This window comes from Salmo salar, chromosome 07 (assembly GCF_965601325.2).
Source record: "Salmo salar chromosome 07, fSalSal1, whole genome shotgun sequence".
NCBI classification, from domain to species: domain Eukaryota; kingdom Metazoa; phylum Chordata; class Actinopteri; order Salmoniformes; family Salmonidae; genus Salmo; species Salmo salar.
Genome location: NC_138297.1, coordinates 4,363,493 through 4,390,427, shown reverse-complemented (window position 1 = coordinate 4,390,427; position 26,935 = coordinate 4,363,493). Strand labels below are relative to the sequence as shown.

The following is a 26,935-nucleotide window of genomic DNA, read 5'->3' as shown; positions in this document are numbered from 1 at the left end:
CTACCAGTATATAATAGTTCAGTATTGTTCTAACAGTATATAATATTTCAGTATTGTTCTAACAGTATATAATAGTTCAGTATTGTATTGTTCTACCAGTATATAATAGTTCAGTATTGTATTGTTCTAACAGTATATAATAGTTCAGTATTGTTCTACCAGTATATAATAGTTCAGTATTGTATTGTTCTACCAGTATATAATAGTTCAGTATTGTATTGTTCTACCAGTATATAATAGTACAGTATTGTATTGTTCTAACAGTATATAATAGTTCAGTATTGTATTGTTCTAACAGTCTATAATAGTTCAGTATTGTTCTACCAGTATATAATAGTTCAGTATTGTTCTACCAGTATATAATAGTACAGTATTGTTCTAACAGTATATAATAGTTCAGTATTGTATTGTTCTAACAGTATATAATAGTTCAGTATTGTTCTAACAGTATATAATAGTTCAGTATTGTTCTACCAGTATATAATAGTTCAGTATTGTTCTACCAGTATATAATAGTTCAGTATTGTTCTACCAGTATATAATAGTACAGTATTGTTCTAACAGTATATAATAGTTCAGTATTGTATTGTTCTAACAGTATATAATAGTTCAGTATTGTTCTAACAGTATATAATAGTTCAGTATTGTTCTACCAGTATATAATAGTACAGTATTGTATTGTTCTAACAGTATATAATAGTTCAGTATTGTTCTAACAGTATATAATAGTTCAGTATTGTATTGTTCTACCAGTATATAATAGTTCAGTATTGTATTGTTCTACCAGTATATAATAGTTCAGTATTGTATTGTTCTAACAGTATATAATAGTTCAGTATTGTTCTACCAGTATATAATAGTTCAGTATTGTTCTACCAGTATATAATAGTTCAGTATTGTATTGTTCTAACAGTATATAATAGTTCAGTATTGTATTGTTCTAACAGTATATAATAGTTCAGTATTGTTCTAACAGTATATAATAGTACAGTATTGTTCTAACAGTATATAATAGTACAGTATTGTATTGTTCTAACAGTATATAATAGTTCAGTATTGTTCTACCAGTATATAATAGTTCAGTATTGTTCTAGCAGTATATAATAGTATTGTATTGTTCTAACAGTATATAATAGTTCAGTATTGTTCTAACAGTATATAATAGTTCAGTATTGTATTGTTCTAACAGTATATAATAGTTCAGTATTGTATTGTTCTACCAGTATATAATAGTTCAGTATTGTTCTAACAGTATATAATAGTATTGTATTGTTCTAACAGTATATAATAGTTCAGTATTGTATTGTTCTACCAGTATATAATAGTTCAGTATTGTATTGTTCTAACAGTATATAATAGTTCAGTATTGTTCTACCAGTATATAATAGTTCAGTATTGTATTGTTCTAACAGTATATAATAGTTCAGTATTGTATTGTTCTACCAGTATATAATAGTTCAGTATTGTTCTAACAGTATATAATAGTATTGTATTGTTCTAACAGTATATAATAGTTCAGTATTGTTCTAACAGTATATAATAGTTCAGTATTGTTCTAACAGTATATAATAGTTCAGTATTGTTCTAACAGTATATAATAGTATTGTATTGTTCTAACAGTATATAATAGTTCAGTATTGTTCTAACAGTATATAATAGTTCAGTATTGTATTGTTCTAACAGTATATAATAGTTCAGAATTGTTCTACCAGTATATAATAGTTCAGTATTGTTCTACCAGTATATAATAGTTCAGTATTGTATTGTTCTAACAGTATATAATAGTTCAGTATTGTATTGTTCTAACAGTATATAATAGTACAGTATTGTTCTAACAGTATATAATAGTTCAGTATTGTATTGTTCTAACAGTATATAATAGTTCAGTATTGTTCTACCAGTATATAATAGTTCAGTATTGTATTGTTCTAACAGTATATAATAGTACAGTATTGTTCTACCAGTATATAATAGTTCAGTATTGTATTGTTCTAACAGTATATAATAGTACAGTATTGTTCTACCAGTATATAATAGTTCAGTATTGTATTGTTCTAACAGTATATAATAGTTCAGTATTGTTCTAACAGTATATAATAGTTCAGTATTGTATTGTTCTAACAGTATATAATAGTACAGTATTGTTCTACCAGTATATAATAGTTCAGTATTGTATTGTTCTAACAGTATATAATAGTATTGTATTGTTCTAACAGTATATAATAGTTCAGTATTGTTCTAACAGTATATAATAGTTCAGTATTGTTCTACCAGTATATAATAGTTCAGTATTGTATTGTTCTAACAGTATATAATAGTTCAGTATTGTTCTACCAGTATATAATAGTTCAGTATTGTATTGTTCTAACAGTATATAATAGTTCAGTATTGTATTGTTCTAACAGTATATAATAGTTCAGTATTGTTCTAACAGTATATAATAGTTCAGTATTGTTCTAACAGTATATAATAGTTCAGTATTGTTCTAACAGTATATAATAGTTCAGTATTGTTCTACCAGTATATAATAGTTCAGTATTGTATTGTTCTAACAGTATATAATAGTTCAGTATTGTATTGTTCTAACAGTATATAATAGTTCAGTATTGTATTGTTCTACACAGTATATAATAGTTCAGTATTGTATTGTTCTAACAGTATATAATAGTTCAGTATTGTATTGTTCTAACAGTATATAATAGTTCAGTATTGTATTGTTCTAACAGTATATAATAGTTCAGTATTGTTCTACCAGTATATAATAGTTCAGTATTGTATTGTTCTAACAGTATATAATAGTTCAGTATTGTATTGTTCTAACAGTATATAATAGTTCAGTATTGTATTGTTCTAACAGTATATAATAGTACAGTATTGTTCTAACAGTATATAATAGTTCAGTATTGTATTGTTCTAACAGTATATAATAGTTCAGTATTGTATTGTTCTAACAGTATATAATAGTTCAGTATTGTATTGTTCTAACAGTATATAATAGTTCAGTATTGTATTGTTCTAACAGTATATAATAGTATTGTATTGTTCTACCAGTATATAATAGTTCAGTATTGTTCTAACAGTACATAATAGTATTGTATTGTTCTACCAGTATATAATAGTTCAGTATTGTTCTAACAGTACATAATAGTATTGTATTGTTCTACCAGTATATAATAGTTCAGTATTGTTCTAACAGTATATAATAGTTCAGTATTGTATTGTTCTAACAGTATATAATAGTTCAGTATTGTTCTAACAGTATATAATAGTACAGTATTGTATTGTTCTAACAGTATATAATAGTATTGTATTGTTCTAACAGTATATAATAGTTCAGTATTGTTCTAACAGTATATAATAGTATTGTATTGTTCTAACAGTATATAATAGTTCAGTATTGTTCTAACAGTATATAATAGTTCAGTATTGTATTGTTCTAACAGTATATAATAGTACAGTATTGTATTGTTCTAACAGTATATAATAGTTCAGTATTGTATTGTTCTAACAGTATATAATAGTTCAGTATTGTATTGTTCTAACAGTATATAATAGTTCAGTATTGTTCTAACAGTATATAATAGTACAGTATTGTATTGTTCTAACAGTATATAATAGTTCAGTATTGTATTGTTCTAACAGTACATAATAGTATTGTATTGTTCTAACAGTATATAATAGTTCAGTATTGTTCTAACAGTATATAATAGTATTGTATTGTTCTAACAGTATATAATAGTTCAGTATTGTTCTAACAGTATATAATAGTACAGTATTGTTCTAACAGTATATAATAGTTCAGTATTGTATTGTTCTAACAGTATATAATAGTATTGTATTGTTCTAACAGTATATAATAGTTCAGTATTGTTCTAACAGTATATAATAGTACAGTATTGTTCTAACAGTATATAATAGTACAGTATTGTTCTAACAGTATATAATAGTTCAGTATTGTATTGTTCTAACAGTATATAATAGTTCAGTATTGTTCTAACAGTATATAATAGTTCAGTATTGTATTGTTCTAACAGTATATAATAGTTCAGTATTGTATTGTTCTAACAGTATATAATAGTTCAGTATTGTTCTAACAGTATATAATAGTTCAGTATTGTTCTAACAGTATATAATAGTTCAGTATTGTATTGTTCTAACAGTATATAATAGTATTGTATTGTTCTAACAGTATATAATAGTTCAGTATTGTTCTAACAGTATATAATAGTACAGTATTGTATTGTTCTAACAGTACATAATAGTTCAGTATTGTATTGTTCTAACAGTATATAATAGTTCAGTATTGTATTGTTCTAACAGTATATAATAGTTCAGTATTGTTCTACCAGTATATAATAGTTCAGTATTGTTCTAACAGTATATAATAGTTCAGTATTGTTCTAACAGTATATAATAGTTCAGTATTGTATTGTTCTACCAGTATATAATAGTTCAGTATTGTATTGTTCTAACAGTATATAATAGTTCAGTATTGTTCTAACAGTATATAATAGTTCAGTATTGTATTGTTCTACCAGTATATAATAGTTCAGTATTGTATTGTTCTACCAGTATATAATAGTACAGTATTGTATTGTTCTAACAGTATATAATAGTTCAGTATTGTATTGTTCTAACAGTATATAATAGTTCAGTATTGTTCTACCAGTATATAATAGTTCAGTATTGTATTGTTCTAACAGTATATAATAGTTCAGTATTGTTCTAACAGTATATAATAGTTCAGTATTGTTCTAACAGTATATAATAGTTCAGTATTGTATTGTTCTAACAGTATATAATAGTTCAGTATTGTTCTACCAGTATATAATAGTTCAGTATTGTTCTACCAGTATATAATAGTACAGTATTGTTCTAACAGTATATAATAGTTCAGTATTGTATTGTTCTAACAGTATATAATAGTTCAGTATTGTTCTACCAGTATATAATAGTTCAGTATTGTTCTACCAGTATATAATAGTTCAGTATTGTTCTACCAGTATATAATAGTTCAGTATTGTTCTACCAGTATATAATAGTTCAGTATTGTATTGTTCTACCAGTATATAATAGTTCAGTATTGTTCTAACAGTATATAATAGTTCAGTATTGTTCTACCAGTATATAATAGTTCAGTATTGTTCTACCAGTATATAATAGTTCAGTATTGTTCTACCAGTATATAATAGTTCAGTATTGTATTGTTCTAACAGTATATAATAGTTCAGTATTGTTCTAACAGTATATAATAGTACAGTATTTTATTGTTCTAACAGTATATAATAGTTCAGTATTGTTCTAACAGTATATAATAGTTCAGTATTGTTCTACCAGTATATAATAGTTCAGTATTGTATTGTTCTACCAGTATATAATAGTTCAGTATTGTTCTAACAGTATATAATAGTTCAGTATTGTTCTAACAGTATATAATAGTTCAGTATTGTTCTAACAGTATATAATAGTTCAGTATTGTTCTACCAGTATATAATAGTTCAGTATTGTATTGTTCTAACAGTATATAATAGTTCAGTATTGTTCTAACAGTATATAATAGTACAGTATTGTTCTAACAGTATATAATAGTACAGTATTGTATTGTTCTAACAGTATATAATAGTTCAGTATTGTATTGTTCTAACAGTATATAATAGTTCAGTATTGTTCTAACAGTATATAATAGTTCAGTATTGTTCTAACAGTATATAATAGTTCAGTATTGTATTGTTCTAACAGTATATAATAGTTCAGTATTGTATTGTTCTAACAGTATATAATAGTATTGTATTGTTCTACCAGTATATAATAGTTCAGTATTGTATTGTTCTAACAGTATATAATAGTTCAGTATTGTATTGTTCTAACAGTATATAATAGTTCAGTATTGTATTGTTCTAACAGTATATAATAGTATTGTATTGTTCTAACAGTATATAATAGTTCAGTATTGTTCTAACAGTATATAATAGTATTGTATTGTTCTAACAGTATATAATAGTTCAGTATTGTATTGTTCTAACAGTATATAATAGTATTGTATTGTTCTAACAGTATATAATAGTTCAGTATTGTATTGTTCTAACAGTATATAATAGTTCAGTATTGTATTGTTCTAACAGTATATAATAGTTCAGTATTGTTCTACCAGTATATAATAGTTCAGTATTGTATTGTTCTAACAGTATATAATAGTTCAGTATTGTTCTAACAGTATATAATAGTTCAGTATTGTATTGTTCTACCAGTATATAATAGTTCAGTATTGTATTGTTCTAACAGTATATAATAGTACAGTATTGTTCTACCAGTATATAATAGTTCAGTATTGTATTGTTCTAACAGTATATAATAGTTCAGTATTGTTCTAACAGTATATAATAGTTCAGTATTGTTCTACCAGTATATAATAGTTCAGTATTGTATTGTTCTAACAGTATATAATAGTTCAGTATTGTATTGTTCTAACAGTATATAATAGTACAGTATTGTTCTAACAGTATATAATAGTTCAGTATTGTATTGTTCTAACAGTATATAATAGTTCAGTATTGTTCTACCAGTATATAATAGTTCAGTATTGTATTGTTCTAACAGTATATAATAGTACAGTATTGTTCTACCAGTATATAATAGTTCAGTATTGTATTGTTCTAACAGTATATAATAGTACAGTATTGTTCTACCAGTATATAGTAGTTCAGTATTGTATTGTTCTAACAGTATATAATAGTTCAGTATTGTTCTAACAGTATATAATAGTTCAGTATTGTATTGTTCTAACAGTATATAATAGTACAGTATTGTTCTACCAGTATATAATAGTTCAGTATTGTATTGTTCTAACAGTATATAATAGTATTGTATTGTTCTAACAGTATATAATAGTTCAGTATTGTTCTAACAGTATATAATAGTTCAGTATTGTATTGTTCTAACAGTATATAATAGTTCAGTATTGTATTGTTCTAACAGTATATAATAGTTCAGTATTGTTCTACCAGTATATAATAGTTCAGTATTGTATTGTTCTAACAGTATATAATAGTACAGTATTGTTCTACCAGTATATAATAGTTCAGTATTGTATTGTTCTAACAGTATATAATAGTTCAGTATTGTATTGTTCTAACAGTATATAATAGTTCAGTATTGTTCTACCAGTATATAATAGTTCAGTATTGTTCTAACAGTATATAATAGTTCAGTATTGTTCTAACAGTATATAATAGTTCAGTATTGTATTGTTCTACCAGTATATAATAGTTCAGTATTGTATTGTTCTAACAGTATATAATAGTTCAGTATTGTTCTAACAGTATATAATAGTTCAGTATTGTATTGTTCTACCAGTATATAATAGTTCAGTATTGTATTGTTCTACCAGTATATAATAGTACAGTATTGTATTGTTCTAACAGTATATAATAGTTCAGTATTGTATTGTTCTAACAGTATATAATAGTTCAGTATTGTTCTACCAGTATATAATAGTTCAGTATTGTATTGTTCTAACAGTATATAATAGTTCAGTATTGTTCTAACAGTATATAATAGTACAGTATTGTTCTAACAGTATATAATAGTTCAGTATTGTATTGTTCTAACAGTATATAATAGTTCAGTATTGTTCTACCAGTATATAATAGTTCAGTATTGTTCTACCAGTATATAATAGTACAGTATTGTTCTAACAGTATATAATAGTTCAGTATTGTATTGTTCTAACAGTATATAATAGTTCAGTATTGTTCTACCAGTATATAATAGTTCAGTATTGTTCTACCAGTATATAATAGTTCAGTATTGTTCTACCAGTATATAATAGTTCAGTATTGTTCTACCAGTATATAATAGTTCAGTATTGTATTGTTCTACCAGTATATAATAGTTCAGTATTGTTCTAACAGTATATAATAGTTCAGTATTGTTCTACCAGTATATAATAGTTCAGTATTGTTCTACCAGTATATAATAGTTCAGTATTGTTCTACCAGTATATAATAGTTCAGTATTGTATTGTTCTAACAGTATATAATAGTTCAGTATTGTTCTAACAGTATATAATAGTTCAGTATTTTATTGTTCTAACAGTATATAATAGTTCAGTATTGTTCTAACAGTATATAATAGTTCAGTATTGTTCTACCAGTATATAATAGTTCAGTATTGTATTGTTCTACCAGTATATAATAGTTCAGTATTGTTCTAACAGTATATAATAGTTCAGTATTGTTCTAACAGTATATAATAGTTCAGTATTGTTCTAACAGTATATAATAGTTCAGTATTGTTCTACCAGTATATAATAGTTCAGTATTGTATTGTTCTAACAGTATATAATAGTTCAGTATTGTTCTAACAGTATATAATAGTACAGTATTGTTCTAACAGTATATAATAGTACAGTATTGTATTGTTCTAACAGTATATAATAGTTCAGTATTGTATTGTTCTAACAGTATATAATAGTTCAGTATTGTTCTAACAGTATATAATAGTTCAGTATTGTTCTAACAGTATATAATAGTTCAGTATTGTATTGTTCTAACAGTATATAATAGTTCAGTATTGTATTGTTCTAACAGTATATAATAGTATTGTATTGTTCTACCAGTATATAATAGTTCAGTATTGTATTGTTCTAACAGTATATAATAGTTCAGTATTGTATTGTTCTAACAGTATATAATAGTTCAGTATTGTATTGTTCTAACAGTATATAATAGTATTGTATTGTTCTAACAGTATATAATAGTTCAGTATTGTTCTAACAGTATATAATAGTATTGTATTGTTCTAACAGTATATAATAGTTCAGTATTGTATTGTTCTAACAGTATATAATAGTATTGTATTGTTCTAACAGTATATAATAGTTCAGTATTGTATTGTTCTAACAGTATATAATAGTTCAGTATTGTATTGTTCTAACAGTATATAATAGTTCAGTATTGTTCTACCAGTATATAATAGTTCAGTATTGTATTGTTCTAACAGTATATAATAGTTCAGTATTGTTCTAACAGTATATAATAGTTCAGTATTGTATTGTTCTACCAGTATATAATAGTTCAGTATTGTATTGTTCTAACAGTATATAATAGTACAGTATTGTTCTACCAGTATATAATAGTTCAGTATTGTATTGTTCTAACAGTATATAATAGTTCAGTATTGTTCTAACAGTATATAATAGTTCAGTATTGTTCTACCAGTATATAATAGTTCAGTATTGTATTGTTCTAACAGTATATAATAGTTCAGTATTGTATTGTTCTAACAGTATATAATAGTACAGTATTGTTCTAACAGTATATAATAGTTCAGTATTGTATTGTTCTAACAGTATATAATAGTTCAGTATTGTTCTACCAGTATATAATAGTTCAGTATTGTATTGTTCTAACAGTATATAATAGTACAGTATTGTTCTACCAGTATATAATAGTTCAGTATTGTATTGTTCTAACAGTATATAATAGTACAGTATTGTTCTACCAGTATATAGTAGTTCAGTATTGTATTGTTCTAACAGTATATAATAGTTCAGTATTGTTCTAACAGTATATAATAGTTCAGTATTGTATTGTTCTAACAGTATATAATAGTACAGTATTGTTCTACCAGTATATAATAGTTCAGTATTGTATTGTTCTAACAGTATATAATAGTATTGTATTGTTCTAACAGTATATAATAGTTCAGTATTGTTCTAACAGTATATAATAGTTCAGTATTGTATTGTTCTAACAGTATATAATAGTTCAGTATTGTATTGTTCTAACAGTATATAATAGTTCAGTATTGTTCTACCAGTATATAATAGTTCAGTATTGTATTGTTCTAACAGTATATAATAGTACAGTATTGTTCTACCAGTATATAATAGTTCAGTATTGTATTGTTCTAACAGTATATAATAGTATTGTATTGTTCTAACAGTATATAATAGTTCAGTATTGTTCTAACAGTATATAATAGTTCAGTATTGTTCTACCAGTATATAATAGTTCAGTATTGTATTGTTCTAACAGTATATAATAGTTCAGTATTGTTCTACCAGTATATAATAGTTCAGTATTGTATTGTTCTAACAGTATATAATAGTTCAGTATTGTTCTAACAGTATATAATAGTTCAGTATTGTTCTAACAGTATATAATAGTTCAGTATTGTTCTACCAGTATATAATAGTTCAGTATTGTTCTACCAGTATATAATAGTTCAGTATTGTTCTACCAGTATATAATAGTTCAGTATTGTATTGTTCTAACAGTATATAATAGTTCAGTATTGTATTGTTCTAACAGTATATAATAGTTCAGTATTGTATTGTTCTACCAGTATATAATAGTACAGTATTGTATTGTTCTAACAGTATATAATAGTTCAGTATTGTATTGTTCTAACAGTATATAATAGTTCAGTATTGTATTGTTCTAACAGTATATAATAGTACAGTATTGTTCTACCAGTATATAATAGTTCAGTATTGTATTGTTCTAACAGTATATAATAGTTCAGTATTGTTCTAACAGTATATAATAGTTCAGTATTGTATTGTTCTAACAGTATATAATAGTACAGTATTGTTCTACCAGTATATAATAGTTCAGTATTGTATTGTTCTAACAGTATATAATAGTATTGTATTGTTCTAACAGTATATAATAGTTCAGTATTGTTCTAACAGTATATAATAGTTCAGTATTGTATTGTTCTAACAGTATATAATAGTTCAGTATTGTATTGTTCTAACAGTATATAATAGTTCAGTATTGTTCTACCAGTATATAATAGTTCAGTATTGTATTGTTCTAACAGTATATAATAGTACAGTATTGTTCTACCAGTATATAATAGTTCAGTATTGTATTGTTCTAACAGTATATAATAGTATTGTATTGTTCTAACAGTATATAATAGTTCAGTATTGTTCTAACAGTATATAATAGTTCAGTATTGTTCTACCAGTATATAATAGTTCAGTATTGTATTGTTCTAACAGTATATAATAGTTCAGTATTGTATTGTTCTAACAGTATATAATAGTTCAGTATTGTTCTAACAGTATATAATAGTTCAGTATTGTTCTAACAGTATATAATAGTTCAGTATTGTTCTAACAGTATATAATAGTTCAGTATTGTTCTACCAGTATATAATAGTTCAGTATTGTATTGTTCTAACAGTATATAATAGTTCAGTATTGTATTGTTCTAACAGTATATAATAGTTCAGTATTGTATTGTTCTACCAGTATATAATAGTACAGTATTGTATTGTTCTAACAGTATATAATAGTTCAGTATTGTATTGTTCTAACAGTATATAATAGTTCAGTATTGTATTGTTCTAACAGTATATAATAGTACAGTATTGTTCTACCAGTATATAATAGTTCAGTATTGTATTGTTCTAACAGTATATAATAGTACAGTATTGTTCTACCAGTATGTAATAGTTCAGTATTGTATTGTTCTAACAGTATATAATAGTACAGTATTGTTCTAACAGTATATAATAGTTCAGTATTGTATTGTTCTAACAGTATATAATAGTTCAGTATTGTATTGTTCTAACAGTAAATAATAGTTCAGTATTGTATTGTTCTAACAGTATATAATAGTTCAGTATTGTATTGTTCTAACAGTATATAATAGTATTGTATTGTTCTACCAGTATATAATAGTTCAGTAATGTTCTAACAGTACATAATAGTATTGTATTGTTCTACCAGTATATAATAGTTCAGTATTGTTCTAACAGTATATAATAGTTCAGTATTGTATTGTTCTAACAGTATATAATAGTTCAGTATTGTTCTAACAGTATATAATAGTACAGTATTGTATTGTTCTAACAGTATATAATAGTATTGTATTGTTCTAACAGTATATAATAGTTCAGTATTGTTCTAACAGTATATAATAGTATTGTATTGTTCTAACAGTATATAATAGTTCAGTATTGTTCTAACAGTATATAATAGTTCAGTATTGTATTGTTCTAACAGTATATAATAGTACAGTATTGTATTGTTCTAACAGTATATAATAGTTCAGTATTGTATTGTTCTAACAGTATATAATAGTTCAGTATTGTATTGTTCTAACAGTATATAATAGTTCAGTATTGTTCTAACAGTATATAATAGTACAGTATTGTATTGTTCTAACAGTATATAATAGTTCAGTATTGTATTGTTCTAACAGTACATAATAGTATTGTATTGTTCTAACAGTATATAATAGTTCAGTATTGTTCTAACAGTATATAATAGTATTGTATTGTTCTAACAGTATATAATAGTTCAGTATTGTTCTAACAGTATATAATAGTACAGTATTGTTCTAACAGTATATAATAGTTCAGTATTGTATTGTTCTAACAGTATATAATAATTCAGTATTGTTCTACCAGTATATAATAGTTCAGTATTGTTCTACCAGTATATAATAGTACAGTATTGTTCTAACAGTATATAATAGTTCAGTATTGTATTGTTCTAACAGTATATAATAGTTCAGTATTGTTCTAACAGTATATAATAGTTCAGTATTGTTCTACCAGTATATAATAGTTCAGTATTGTTCTACCAGTATATAATAGTTCAGTATTGTTCTACCAGTATATAATAGTTCAGTATTGTTCTAACAGTATATAATAGTTCAGTATTGTTCTAACAGTATATAATAGTTCAGTATTGTTCTACCAGTATATAATAGTTCAGTATTGTTCTACCAGTATATAATAGTTCAGTATTGTTCTACCAGTATATAATAGTTCAGTATTGTATTGTTCTAACAGTATATAATAGTTCAGTATTGTTCTAACAGTATATAATAGTACAGTATTTTATTGTTCTAACAGTATATAATAGTTCAGTATTGTTCTACCAGTATATAATAGTTCAGTATTGTTCTACCAGTATATAATAGTTCAGTATTGTTCTAACAGTATATAATAGTTCAGTATTGTTCTAACAGTATATAATAGTTCAGTATTGTTCTAACAGTATATAATAGTTCAGTATTGTTCTACCAGTATATAATAGTTCAGTATTGTATTGTTCTAACAGTATATAATAGTTCAGTATTGTTCTAACAGTATATAATAGTACAGTATTGTTCTAACAGTATATAATAGTACAGTATTGTATTGTTCTAACAGTATATAATAGTTCAGTATTGTATTGTTCTAACAGTATATAATAGTTCAGTATTGTTCTAACAGTATATAATAGTTCAGTATTGTTCTAACAGTATATAATAGTTCAGTATTGTATTGTTCTAACAGTATATAATAGTTCAGTATTGTATTGTTCTAACAGTATATAATAGTATTGTATTGTTCTACCAGTATATAATAGTTCAGTATTGTATTGTTCTAACAGTATATAATAGTTCAGTATTGTATTGTTCTAACAGTATATAATAGTTCAGTATTGTATTGTTCTAACAGTATATAATAGTTCAGTATTGTATTGTTCTAACAGTATATAATAGTTCAGTATTGTTCTAACAGTATATAATAGTATTGTATTGTTCTAACAGTATATAATAGTTCAGTATTGTTCTAACAGTATATAATAGTTCAGTATTGTATTGTTCTAACAGTATATAATAGTATTGTATTGTTCTAACAGTATATAATAGTTCAGTATTGTATTGTTCTAACAGTATATAATAGTTCAGTATTGTATTGTTCTAACAGTATATAATAGTTCAGTATTGTTCTACCAGTATATAATAGTTCAGTATTGTATTGTTCTAACAGTATATAATAGTTCAGTATTGTTCTAACAGTATATAATAGTTCAGTATTGTATTGTTCTACCAGTATATAATAGTTCAGTATTGTATTGTTCTAACAGTATATAATAGTACAGTATTGTTCTACCAGTATATAATAGTTCAGTATTGTATTGTTCTAACAGTATATAATAGTTCAGTATTGTTCTAACAGTATATAATAGTTCAGTATTGTATTGTTCTAACAGTATATAATAGTTCAGTATTGTATTGTTCTAACAGTATATAATAGTTCAGTATTGTATTGTTCTACCAGTATATAATAGTTCAGTATTGTATTGTTCTAACAGTATATAATAGTTCAGTATTGTATTGTTCTAACAGTATATAATAGTTCAGTATTGTTCTACCAGTATATAATAGTTCAGTATTGTTCTAACAGTATATAATAGTTCAATATTGTTCTACCAGTATATAATAGTTCAGTATTCTATTGTTCTAACAGTATATAATAGTTCAGTATTGTATTGTTCTAACAGTATATAATAGTTCAGTATTGTATTGTTCTAACAGTATATAATAGTTCAGTATTGTATTGTTCTAACAGTATATAATAGTTCAGTATTGTTCTACCAGTATATAATAGTTCAGTATTGTTCTACCAGTATATAATAGTACAGTATTGTTCTAACAGTATATAATAGTTCAGTATTGTATTGTTCTAACAGTATATAATAGTTCAGTATTGTATTGTTCTAACAGTATATAATAGTTCAGTATTGTATTGTTCTAACAGTATATAATAGTTCAGTATTGTATTGTTCTAACAGTATATAATAGTTCAGTATTGTATTGTTCTAACAGTATATAATAGTTCAGTATTGTTCTACCAGTATATAATAGTTCAGTATTGTATTGTTCTAACAGTATATAATAGTACAGTATTGTTCTACCAGTATATAATAGTATTGTATTGTTCTAACAGTATATAATAGTTCAGTATTGTTCTAACAGTATATAATAGTTCAGTATTGTTCTACCAGTATATAATAGTTCAGTATTGTTCTAACAGTATATAATAGTATTGTATTGTTCTAACAGTATATAATAGTTCAGTATTGTTCTAACAGTATATAATAGTTCAGTATTGTATTGTTCTAACAGTATATAATAGTTCAGTATTGTATTGTTCTAACAGTATATAATAGTTCAGTATTGTTCTACCAGTATATAATAGTTCAGTATTGTTCTAACAGTATATAATAGTTCAGTATTGTATTGTTCTAACAGTATATAATAGTTCAGTATTGTATTGTTCTAACAGTATATAATAGTTCAGTATTGTATTGTTCTAACAGTATATAATAGTTCAGTATTGTATTGTTCTAACAGTACATACAGTAGAGTTCACGTATTGCGTATTGTTCTAACAGTATATAATAGTTCAGTATTGTTCTACAGCAGTATGATGCAACGTAGTTCAGTATTGTCACCGTTGTTCGTAGGCCAGTATATAATAGTTCAGTATTGTTCTAACAGTATATAATAGTTCAGTATTGTATTGTTCTAACAGTATATAATAGTTCAGTATTGTATTGTTCTAACAGTACATAATAGTTCAGTATTGTTCTACCAGTATATAATAGTTCAGTATTGTATTGTTCTAACAGTATATAATAGTTCAGTATTGTATTGTTCTAACAGTATATAATAGTTCAGTATTGTATTGTTCTAACAGTATATAATAGTTCAGTATTGTATTGTTCTAACAGTACATAATAGTTCAGTATTGTATTGTTCTACCAGTATATAATAGTTCAGTATTGTTCTACCAGTATATAATAGTTCAGTATTGTTCTAACAGTATATAATAGTTCAGTATTGTTCTAACAGTATATAATAGTTCAGTATTGTATTGTTCTACCAGTATATAATAGTTCAGTATTGTATTGTTCTACCAGTATATAATAGTTCAGTATTGTTCTAACAGTATATAATAGTATTGTATTGTTCTAACAGTATATAATAGTTCAGTATTGTATTGTTCTAACAGTATATAATAGTTCAGTATTGTTCTAACAGTATATAATAGTATTGTATTGTTCTAACAGTATATAATAGTTCAGTATTGTTCTAACAGTATATAATAGTTCAGTATTGTATTGTTCTAACAGTATATAATAGTATTGTATTGTTCTAACAGTATATAATAGTTCAGTATTGTTCTAACAGTATATAATAGTTCAGTATTGTATTGTTCTAACAGTATATAATAGTATTGTATTGTTCTAACAGTATATAATAGTTCAGTATTGTTCTAACAGTATATAATAGTACAGTATTGTTCTAACAGTATATAATAGTTCAGTATTGTATTGTTCTACCAGTATATAATAGTTCAGTATTGTATTGTTCTAACAGTATATAATAGTTCAGTATTGTATTGTTCTAACAGTATATAATAGTACAGTATTGTTCTAACAGTATATAATAGTTCAGTATTGTTCTAACAGTATATAATAGTTCAGTATTGTATTGTTCTACCAGTATATAATAGTTCAGTATTGTTCTACCAGTATATAATAGTACAGTATTGTTCTAACAGTATATAATAGTTCAGTATTGTTCTAACAGTATATAATAGTTCAGTATTGTATTGTTCTAACAGTATATAATAGTTCAGTATTGTTCTAACAGTATATAATAGTTCAGTATTGTTCTACCAGTATATAATAGTTCAGTATTTTATTGTTCTAACAGTATATAATAGTTCAGTATTGTTCTAACAGTATATAATAGTTCAGTATTGTATTGTTCTAACAGTATATAATAGTTCAGTATTGTTCTACCAGTATATAATAGTTCAGTATTGTTCTAACAGTATATAATAGTTCAGTATTGTTCTAACAGTATATAATAGTTCAGTATTGTTCTACCAGTATATAATAGTTCAGTATTGTTCTACCAGTATATAATAGTTCAGTATTGTTCTAACAGTATATAATAGTTCAGTATTGTATTGTTCTAACAGTATATAATAGTTCAGTATTGTTCTAACAGTATATAATAGTATTGTATTGTTCTAACAGTACATAATAGTACAGTATTGTGTTTCTATTGTTCCCAGACTTACCCCAGGTAGGCATTCATACTGTGGACGTTTGTAGGCAGCTTTGACCTGCTCACCCCATCAGCCATTCTCACCTCAGACAGACTGTCTTTCTGGAGGAGAGGAGAGGAGGGAGGAGGGAGGAGGAGAGGAAAGGAGGGAGGAGGTGAGGAAAGGAGGGAGGAGGAAAGGAGGGAGGAGGTGAGGAAAGGAGGTTAGGAGGAGAGAAAAGGTAGGAGGAGAGGAGCTGGCGATCTATGCTAATGAGGGTCACCTTGGGGGTCATGATCGGGGCTGCACAAAATGATTGATGTATTATAATAATTGATTATGCTTATGTTGTATTAATAGAAGGGGAAGGGCTATAAGACCCTCCCCCACTACATTTATAGGGTCCTGGACCACAGATTAGGGTTAATATATATGCATTATAAGGTTTAATAATGGTCCACAGTTCTTTTCTAGTCTCTGACTCTTATAGGAAACAGTCTGAGCAGATGTGTGAGTTATTGCAGTCAAAACAGGATGTCTGTGAGAAAGTGCCTCAAGGCTAAAAGAGATACATAGACACAGACACCTGCAGGGGACTATTATAGATAAGAAACATGTCAGACATATCACTGTAAGCCACATGTGAATGGAAAATGACTGCTGAGCCCTTAGAAAACACTGGAACTACTGTTTTCTCCTGCAAGTTTGTCTAACTGTATATGCATGGGCTTGGTCTCATGAGTAGAAGGTGTTGAGGTAGGCAGTTACATCACTAGGGGTTGACTGCAAGTATATTAAAGCAACTTTGACCCGTTTTATTTTGCAGAACTTACATGCTGAGTTTCTATTGTCAACTTCTGTCTGCAATTGCATTAATAAAGGTTTGATTGATTTACTGAAAACCTCTTAGGGATCCAATAAAGCGCCAATCCCGTTAGCGGGATAGATTTGACAACATCCGGTGAAATTGCAGAGCTCCAAATTCAAACTACAGAAATATCAATATTCAACATTCACGAAAATATGTGTAATACATCAAAATAAAGCTTAACTTCTTGTTAATCCAGCCGCTGTGTCAGATTTCAAAAAGGCTTTACGGCGAAAGCAAACCATGCGATTATCTGAGGACAGCGCCCCGCATACAAACACATGAAAATAATTTTTTAACCAGGCAGGTGCAACACAAAAGTCTGAAATAACGATATAATAAATGCCTTACCTTTGAAGAGCTTCTTCTATTTGCAATCCCAAATGTCTCAGTGACACAATGAATGGTCGTTTTGTTCGATAAATTCCTTCTTTACATCCCCAAAATTATATCCCCATTTATTTGGCGCGTTTTATTCAGAAATACACCGGTTCCAACTCGCCCCCAACATGACTACAAAGTATCTAATAAGTTACCTGTAAACTTGGTCCAAACATTTCAAACAACGTTTTTAATCCAACCTCAGGTACCCTAAAATGTAAATAATTGATAAAATTTAAGACGGGATAAACAGTTTCCAATACCGAAGAAAAACAACACGGAGCGCGCTCTTGTTAACACGCACCAAAATACTAGAGTCCTTCTGAGTGACACGTAGAAAGAATAGCACTACTTCCTAATTTCTCAAAAGAAAAACATCGAACAATTTCTAAAGACTATTGACATCTAGTGGAAGCCATAGGAACTGCAATCTGGGCCCTAATAAATCAGGTTTCCCATAGAAAACCATTGGAAAACACAATGACCTCAACAACAAAAAATGTCCCTGGATGGATTGTGCTATGGGGTTCCGCCTGCCAAATCAGTTCTGTTATACTCACAGACATTATTTTAACAGTTTTAGAACCATTAGAGTGTTTTCTATCCAATACTACCATGCATATGCATATCCTTGCTTCTGGGCCTGAGTAACAGGCAGTTTACTTTGGGCACGCTTTTCATCCGGAAGTGAAAATACTGCCCCCTATCCCGAAGAAGTTTTAAAGAAGATATTGTCTGGCTGCTGATTTCACCAATAAGCCAATGATTGACAAGGAACAAGGAACAAGGAACCTACCCCGACAATGCAAAGCAATAAAGAATTAATTGCATTGAATGAAATTATGATGATGATGACAAAGAGCAGAGATGATCGTGTACTTCAGGAAACAGCAGAGGGAGCACCCCCGTATCCACATCGAAAGGGACAGCAGCGGAGAAGGTGGAAAGTTCCTCGGCGTACACATCACGGACAAACTGAAATGATCCACCCACACAGACAGCGTGGTGAAGAAGGCGCAACAGCGCCTCTTCAACCTCAGGAGGCTGAAGAAATGTGGCTTGTCACCTAAAACCCTCACCAACTTTTATAGATGCACAATTGAGAGCATCCTGTCGGGCTGCATCACCGCCTGGTACGGCAACTGCACCGCCCTCAACCGCAGGGCTCTCCAGAGGGTAGTGAGGTCTGCCCAACGCATCACCGGGGGCAAACTACCTGCCCTCCAGGACACCTACAGCACCCGATGTCACAGGAAGGCCAAAAAGATAATCAAGGACAACAACCACCCGAGCCACTGCCTGTTCACCCCGCTATCATCCAGAAGGCGAGGTCAGTACAGGTGCATCAAAGCTGGGACCCGAGAGACTGAAAAACAGCTTCTATGTCAGGGCCATCAGACTGTTAAACAGCCATCACTAACACAGAGAGGCTGCTGCCTACATTGAGACCCAATCACTGGCCACTTTAATAAATGAATCACTAGTCACTTTAAATAATGCCACTCTAATAATGTTTACATATCTTACATTACTCATCTCATATGTATTTACTGCATCTTATATCATCTTGCCTATGCCGCTCGGCTATCCATATATCTATATTTACATATTCCTATTCCACCCCTTTAGATTTGTGTGTATTAGGTAGTTGTTGAGGAATTGTTAGATTACTTGTTAGATATTACTGCACTGTCGGGAACTAGAAGCACAAGCATTTCGCTACACTCGCATTAACACCTGCTAACCATGTGACCAATAAAATATGATTTGAGCATACATACCTGAGCCATGAGGTCATCGCCTGTCACCACAGCGACCTTGAGATCAAGTCCCGCCTTCTTGACTACTTCCTGTATAGCGGCAGCGCACGCCAGCGGGTTCACACCCCCGGCATTACTGACCACCCGGATACCTACACACACACACACACACACACACACACACACACACACACACACACACACACACACACACACACACACACACACACACACACACACACACACACACACACACACACACACACACACGACTTGGAAGGTCACCGTGATAACAGATCTAGTAACATGTTGATGTGGAAGGTGATAACAGATCTAGTAACATGTTGATGTGGAAGGTGATAACAGATCTAGTAACATGTAGATGTGGAAGGTGATAACAGATCTAGTAACATGTTGATGTGGAAGGTGATAACAGATCTAGTAACATGTAGATGTGGAAGGTGATAACAGATCTAGTAACATGTAGATGTGGAAGGTGATAACAGATCTAGTAACATGTTGATGTGGAAGGTTATAACAGATCTAGTAACATGTTGATGTGGAAGGTGATAACAGATCTAGTAACATGTAGACGTGGAAGGTGATAACAGATCTAGTAACATGTTGATGTGGAAGGTCACCGTGATAACAGATCTAGTAACATGTTGATGTGGAAGGTGATAACAGATCTAGTAACATGTTGATGTGGAAGGTGATAACAGATCTAGTAACATGTTGATGTGGAAGGTGATAACAGATCTAGTAACATGTTGATGTGGAAGGTGATAACAGATCTAGTAACATGTTGATGTGGAAGGTGATAACAGATCTAGTAACATGTAGATGTGGAAGGTGATAACAGATCTAGTAACATGTTGATGTGGAAGGTGATAACAGATCTAGTAACATGTTGATGTGGAAGGTGATAACAGATCTAGTAACATGATGATGTGGAAGGTGATAACAGATCTAGTAACATGTAGATGTGGAAGGTGATAACAGATCTAGTAACATGTTGATGTGGAAGGTGATAACAGATCTTGTAACATGTTGATGTGGAAGGTGATAACAGATCTAGTAACATGTTGATGTGGAAGGTGATAACAGATCTAGTAACATGTTGATGTGGAAGGTGATAACAGATCTAGTAACATGTTGATGTGGAAGGTGATAACAGATCTAGTAACATGTTGATGTGGAAGGTGATAACAGATCTAGTAACATGTAGATGTGGAAGGTGATAACAGATCTAGTAACATGTTGATGTGGAAGGTGATAACAGATCTAGTAACATGTAGATGTGGAAGGTGATAACAGATCTAGTAACATGTAGATGTGGAAGGTGATAACAGATCTAGTAACATGTTGATGTGGAAGGTGATAACAGATCTAGTAACATGTAGATGTGGAAGGTGATAACAGATCTAGTAACATGTAGATGTGGAAGGTGATAACAGATCTAGTAACATGTTGATGTGGAAGGTGATAACAGATCTAGTAACATGTTGATGTGGAAGGTGATAACAGATCTAGTAACATGTTGATGTGGAAGGTGATAACAGATCTAGTAACATGTAGATGTGGAAGGTGATAACAGATCTAGTAACATGTAGATGTGGAAGGTGATAACAGATCTAGTAACATGTTGATGTGGAAGGTGATAACAGATCTAGTAACATGTTGATGTGGAAGGTGATAACAGATCTAGTAACATGATGATGTGGAAGGTGATAACAGATCTAGTAACATGTAGATGTGGAAGGTGATAACAGATCTAGTAACATGTTGATGTGGAAGGTGATAACAGATCTTGTAACATGTTGATGTGGAAGGTGATAACAGATCTAGTAACATGTTGATGTGGAAGGTGATAACAGATCTAGTAACATGTTGATGTGGAAGGTGATAACAGATCTAGTAACATGTTGATGTGGAAGGTGATAACAGATCTAGTAACATGTTGATGTGGAAGGTGATAACAGATCTAGTAACATGTAGATGTGGAAGGTGATAACAGATCTAGTAACATGTTGATGTGGAAGGTGATAACAGATCTAGTAACATGTAGATGTGGAAGGTGATAACAGATCTAGTAACATGTAGATGTGGAAGGTGATAACAGATCTAGTAACATGTAGATGTGGAAGGTGATAACAGATCTAGTAACATGTAGATGTGGAAGGTGATAACAGATCTAGTAACATGTAGATGTGGAAGGTGATAACAGATCTAGTAACATGTAGATGTGGAAGGTGATAACAGATCTAGTAACATGTTGATGTGGAAGGTGATAACAGATCTAGTAACATGTAGATGTGGAAGGTGATAACAGATCTAGTAACATGTAGATGTGGAAGGTGATAACAGATCTAGTAACATGTAGATGTGGAAGGTGATAACAGATCTAGTAACATGTAGATGTGGAAGGTGATAACAGATCTAGTAACATGTTGATGTGGAAGGTGATAACAGATCTAGTAACATGTTGATGTGGAAGGTGATAACAGATCTAGTAACATGTTGATGTGGAAGGTGATAACAGATCTAGTAACATGTTGATGTGGAAGGTGATAACAGATCTAGTAACATGTTGATGTGGAAGGTGATAACAGATCTAGTAACATGTAGATGTGGAAGGTGATAAAAGATCTAGTAACATGTTGATGTGGAAGGTGATAACAGATCTAGTAACATGTAGATGTGGAAGGTGATAACAGATCTAGTAACATGTAGATGTGGAAGGTGATAACAGATCTAGTAACATGTTGATGTGGAAGGTGATAACAGATCTAGTAACATGTAGATGTGGAAGGTGATAACAGATCTAGTAACATGTTGATGTGGAAGGTGATAACAGATCTAGTAACATGATGATGTGGAAGGTCACCGTGATAACAGATCTAGTAACATGTTGATGTGGAAGGTGATAACAGATCTAGTAACATGTTGATGTGGAAGGTGATAACAGATCTTGTAACATGTTGATGTGGAAGGTGATAACAGATCTAGTAACATGTTGATGTGGAAGGTGATAACAGATCTAGTAACATGTTGATGTGGAAGGTGATAACAGATCTAGTAACATGTTGATGTGGAAGGTGATAACAGATCTAGTAACATGTTGATGTGGAAGGTGATAACAGATCTAGTAACATGTTGATGTGGAAGGTGATAACAGATCTAGTAACATGTTGATGTGGAAGGTGATAACAGATCTAGTAACATGTTGATGTGGAAGGTGATAACAGATCTAGTAACATGTTGATGTGGAAGGTGATAACAGATCTAGTAACATGTTGATGTGGAAGGTGATAACAGATCTAGTAACATGTAGATGTGGAAGGTGATAACAGATCTAGTAACATGATGATGTGGAAGGTGATAACAGATCTAGTAACATGTTGATGTGGAAGGTGATAACAGATCTAGTAACATGTTGATGTGGAAGGTGATAACAGATCTAGTAACATGTTGATGTGGAAGGTGATAACAGATCTAGTAACATGTTGATGTGGAAGGTGATAACAGATCTAGTAACATGTAGATGTGGAAGGTGATAACAGATCTAGTAACATGTTGATGTGGAAGGTCCCGTGATAACAGATCTAGTAACATGTTGATGTGGAAGGTGATAACAGATCTAGTAACATGTAGATGTGGAAGGTGATAACAGATCTAGTAACATGTATGATGTGGAAGGTGATAACAGATCTAGTAACATGTTGATGTGGAAGGTGATAACAGATCTAGTAACATGTAGATGTGGAAGGTGATAACAGATCTAGTAACATGTAGATGTGGAAGATGATAACAGATCTAGTAACATGTAGATGTGGAAGGTGATAACAGATCTAGTAACATGTAGATGTGGAAGGTGATAACAGATCTAGTAACATGTTGATGTGGAAGGTGATAACAGATCTAGTAACATGTAGATGTGGAAGGTGATAACAGATCTAGTAACATGTAGATGTGGAAGGTGATAACAGATCTAGTAACATGTAGATGTGGAAGGTGATAACAGATCTAGTAACATGTTGATGTGGAAGGTGATAACAGATCTAGTAACATGTAGATGTGGAAGATGATAACAGATCTAGTAACATGTAGATGTGGAAGATGATAACAGATCTAGTAACATGTAGATGTGGAAGGTGATAACAGATCTAGTAACATGTAGATGTGGAAGGTGATAACAGATCTAGTAACATGTAGATGTGGAAGGTGATAACAGATCTAGTAACATGTAGATGTGGAAGGTGATAACAGATCTAGTAACATGTAGATGTGGAAGGTGATAACAGATCTAGTAACATGTAGATGTGGAAGGTGATAACAGATCTAGTAACATGTTGATGTGGAAGGTGATAACAGATCTAGTAACATGTAGATGTGGAAGGTGATAACAGATCTAGTAACATGTAGATGTGGAAGGTGATAACAGATCTAGTAACATGTAGATGTGGAAGGTGATAACAGATCTAGTAACATGTAGATGTGGAAGGTGATAACAGATCTAGTAACATGTAGATGTGGAAGGTGATAACAGATCTAGTAACATGTAGATGTGGAAGGTGATAACAGATCTAGTAACATGTAGATGTGGAAGGTGATAACAGATCTAGTAACATGTAGATGTGGAAGGTGATAACAGATCTAGTAACATGTTGATGTGGAAGGTGATAACAGATCTAGTAACATGTTGATGTGGAAGGTGATAACAGATCTAGTAACATGTAGATGTGGAAGGTGATAACAGATCTAGTAACATGTAGATGTGGAAGGTGATAACAGATCTAGTAACATGTAGATGTGGAAGGTGATAACAGATCTAGTAACATGTTGATGTGGAAGGTGATAACAGATCTAGTAACATGTAGATGTGGAAGGTGATAACAGATCTAGTAACATGTTGATGTGGAAGGTGATAACAGATCTAGTAACATGTAGATGTGGAAGGTGATAACAGATCTAGTAACATGTTGATGTGGAAGGTGATAACAGATCTAGTAACATGTAGATGTGGAAGGTGATAACAGATCTAGTAACATGTTGATGTGGAAGGTGATAACAGATCTAGTAACATGTAGATGTGGAAGGTGATAACAGATCTAGTAACATGTTGATGTGGAAGGTGATAACAGATCTAGTAACATGATGATGTGGAAGGTGATAACAGATCTAGTAACATGTTGATGTGGAAGGTGATAACAGATCTAGTAACATGTTGATGTGGAAGGTGATAACAGATCTAGTAACATGTTGATGTGGAAGGTGATAACAGATCTAGTAACATGTTGATGTGGAAGGTGATAACAGATCTAGTAACATGTTGATGTGGAAGGTGATAACAGATCTAGTAACATGTTGATGTGGAAGGTGATAACAGATCTAGTAACATGTTGATGTGGAAGGTGATAACAGATCTAGTAACATGTTGATGTGGAAGGTGATAACAGATCTAGTAACATGTTGATGTGGAAGGTGATAACAGATCTAGTAACATGTTGATGTGGAAGGTGATAACAGATCTAGTAACATGTTGATGTGGAAGGTGATAACAGATCTAGTAACATGTTGATGTGGAAGGTGATAACAGATCTAGTAACATGTATGATGTGGAAGGTGATAACAGATCTAGTAACATGTAGATGTGGAAGGTGATAACAGATCTAGTAACATGTAGATGTGGAAGGTGATAACAGATCTAGTAACATGTTGATGTGGAAGGTGATAACAGATCTAGTAACATGTTGATGTGGAAGGTGATAACAGATCTAGTAACATGTAGATGTGGAAGGTGATAACAGATCTAGTAACATGTTGATGTGGAAGGTGATAACAGATCTAGTAACATGTTGATGTGGAAGGTGATAACAGATCTAGTAACATGTTGATGTGGAAGGTGATAACAGATCTAGTAACATGTTGATGTGGAAGGTGATAACAGATCTAGTAACATGTTGATGTGGAAGGTGATAACAGATCTAGTAACATGATGATGTGGAAGGTGATAACAGATCTAGTAACATGTTGATGTGGAAGGTGATAACAGATCTAGTAACATGTTGATGTGGAAGGTGATAACAGATCTTGTAACATGTTGATGTGGAAGGTGATAACAGATCTAGTAACATGTAGATGTGGAAGGTGATAACAGATCTAGTAACATGTTGATGTGGAAGGTGATAACAGATCTAGTAACATGTAGATGTGGAAGGTGATAACAGATCTAGTAACATGTTGATGTGGAAGGTGATAACAGATCTAGTAACATGATGATGTGGAAGGTGATAACAGATCTAGTAACATGATGATGTGGAAGGTGATAACAGATCTAGTAACATGTTGATGTGGAAGGTGATAACAGATCTAGTAACATGTTGATGTGGAAGGTGATAACAGATCTAGTAACATGATGATGTGGAAGGTGATAACAGATCTAGTAACATGTTGATGTGGAAGGTGATAACAGATCTAGTAACATGTAGATGTGGAAGGTGATAACAGATCTAGTAACATGTTGATGTGGAAGTTGATAACAGATCTAGTAACATGTAGATGTGGAAGGTGATAACAGATCTAGTAACATGTAGATGTGGAAGGTGATAACAGATCTAGTAACATGTTGATGTGGAAGGTGATAACAGATCTAGTAACATGTAGATGTGGAAGGTGATAACAGATCTAGTAACATGTAGATGTGGAAGGTGATAACAGATCTAGTAACATGTAGATGTGGAAGGTGATAACAGATCTAGTAACATGTAGATGTGGAAGGTGATAACAGATCTAGTAACATGTAGATGTGGAAGGTGATAACAGATCTAGTAACATGTAGATGTGGAAGGTGATAACAGATCTAGTAACATGTAGATGTGGAAGGTGATAACAGATCTAGTAACATGTTGATGTGGAAGGTGATAACAGATCTAGTAACATGTAGATGTGGAAGGTGATAACAGATCTAGTAACATGTTGATGTGGAAGGTGATAACAGATCTAGTAACATGTTGATGTGGAAGGTGATAACAGATCTAGTAACATGTAGATGTGGAAGGTCACCGTG

At 30.1% G+C, this 26,935-nt stretch overlaps 1 protein-coding gene across 2 annotated transcripts in view; it reads right to left on the bottom strand.

The window, feature by feature from the left end:
* Positions 1–26,935, bottom strand: part of LOC106608435 (lecithin retinol acyltransferase b, tandem duplicate 1) — an 82,635-nt gene that overhangs the window by 54,342 nt on the left and 1,358 nt on the right. For both annotated transcript variants that reach the window (XM_082977323.1, XM_045721433.2), the window contains exons 4-5: positions 19,888–20,018; positions 16,891–16,979 (exon numbers count right to left, since the gene is read on the bottom strand). In XM_082977323.1, the coding sequence (XP_082833449.1) occupies positions 16,891–16,979; positions 19,888–20,018 (220 nt within the window). The remainder of the gene's footprint in view (positions 1–16,890; positions 16,980–19,887; positions 20,019–26,935) is intronic.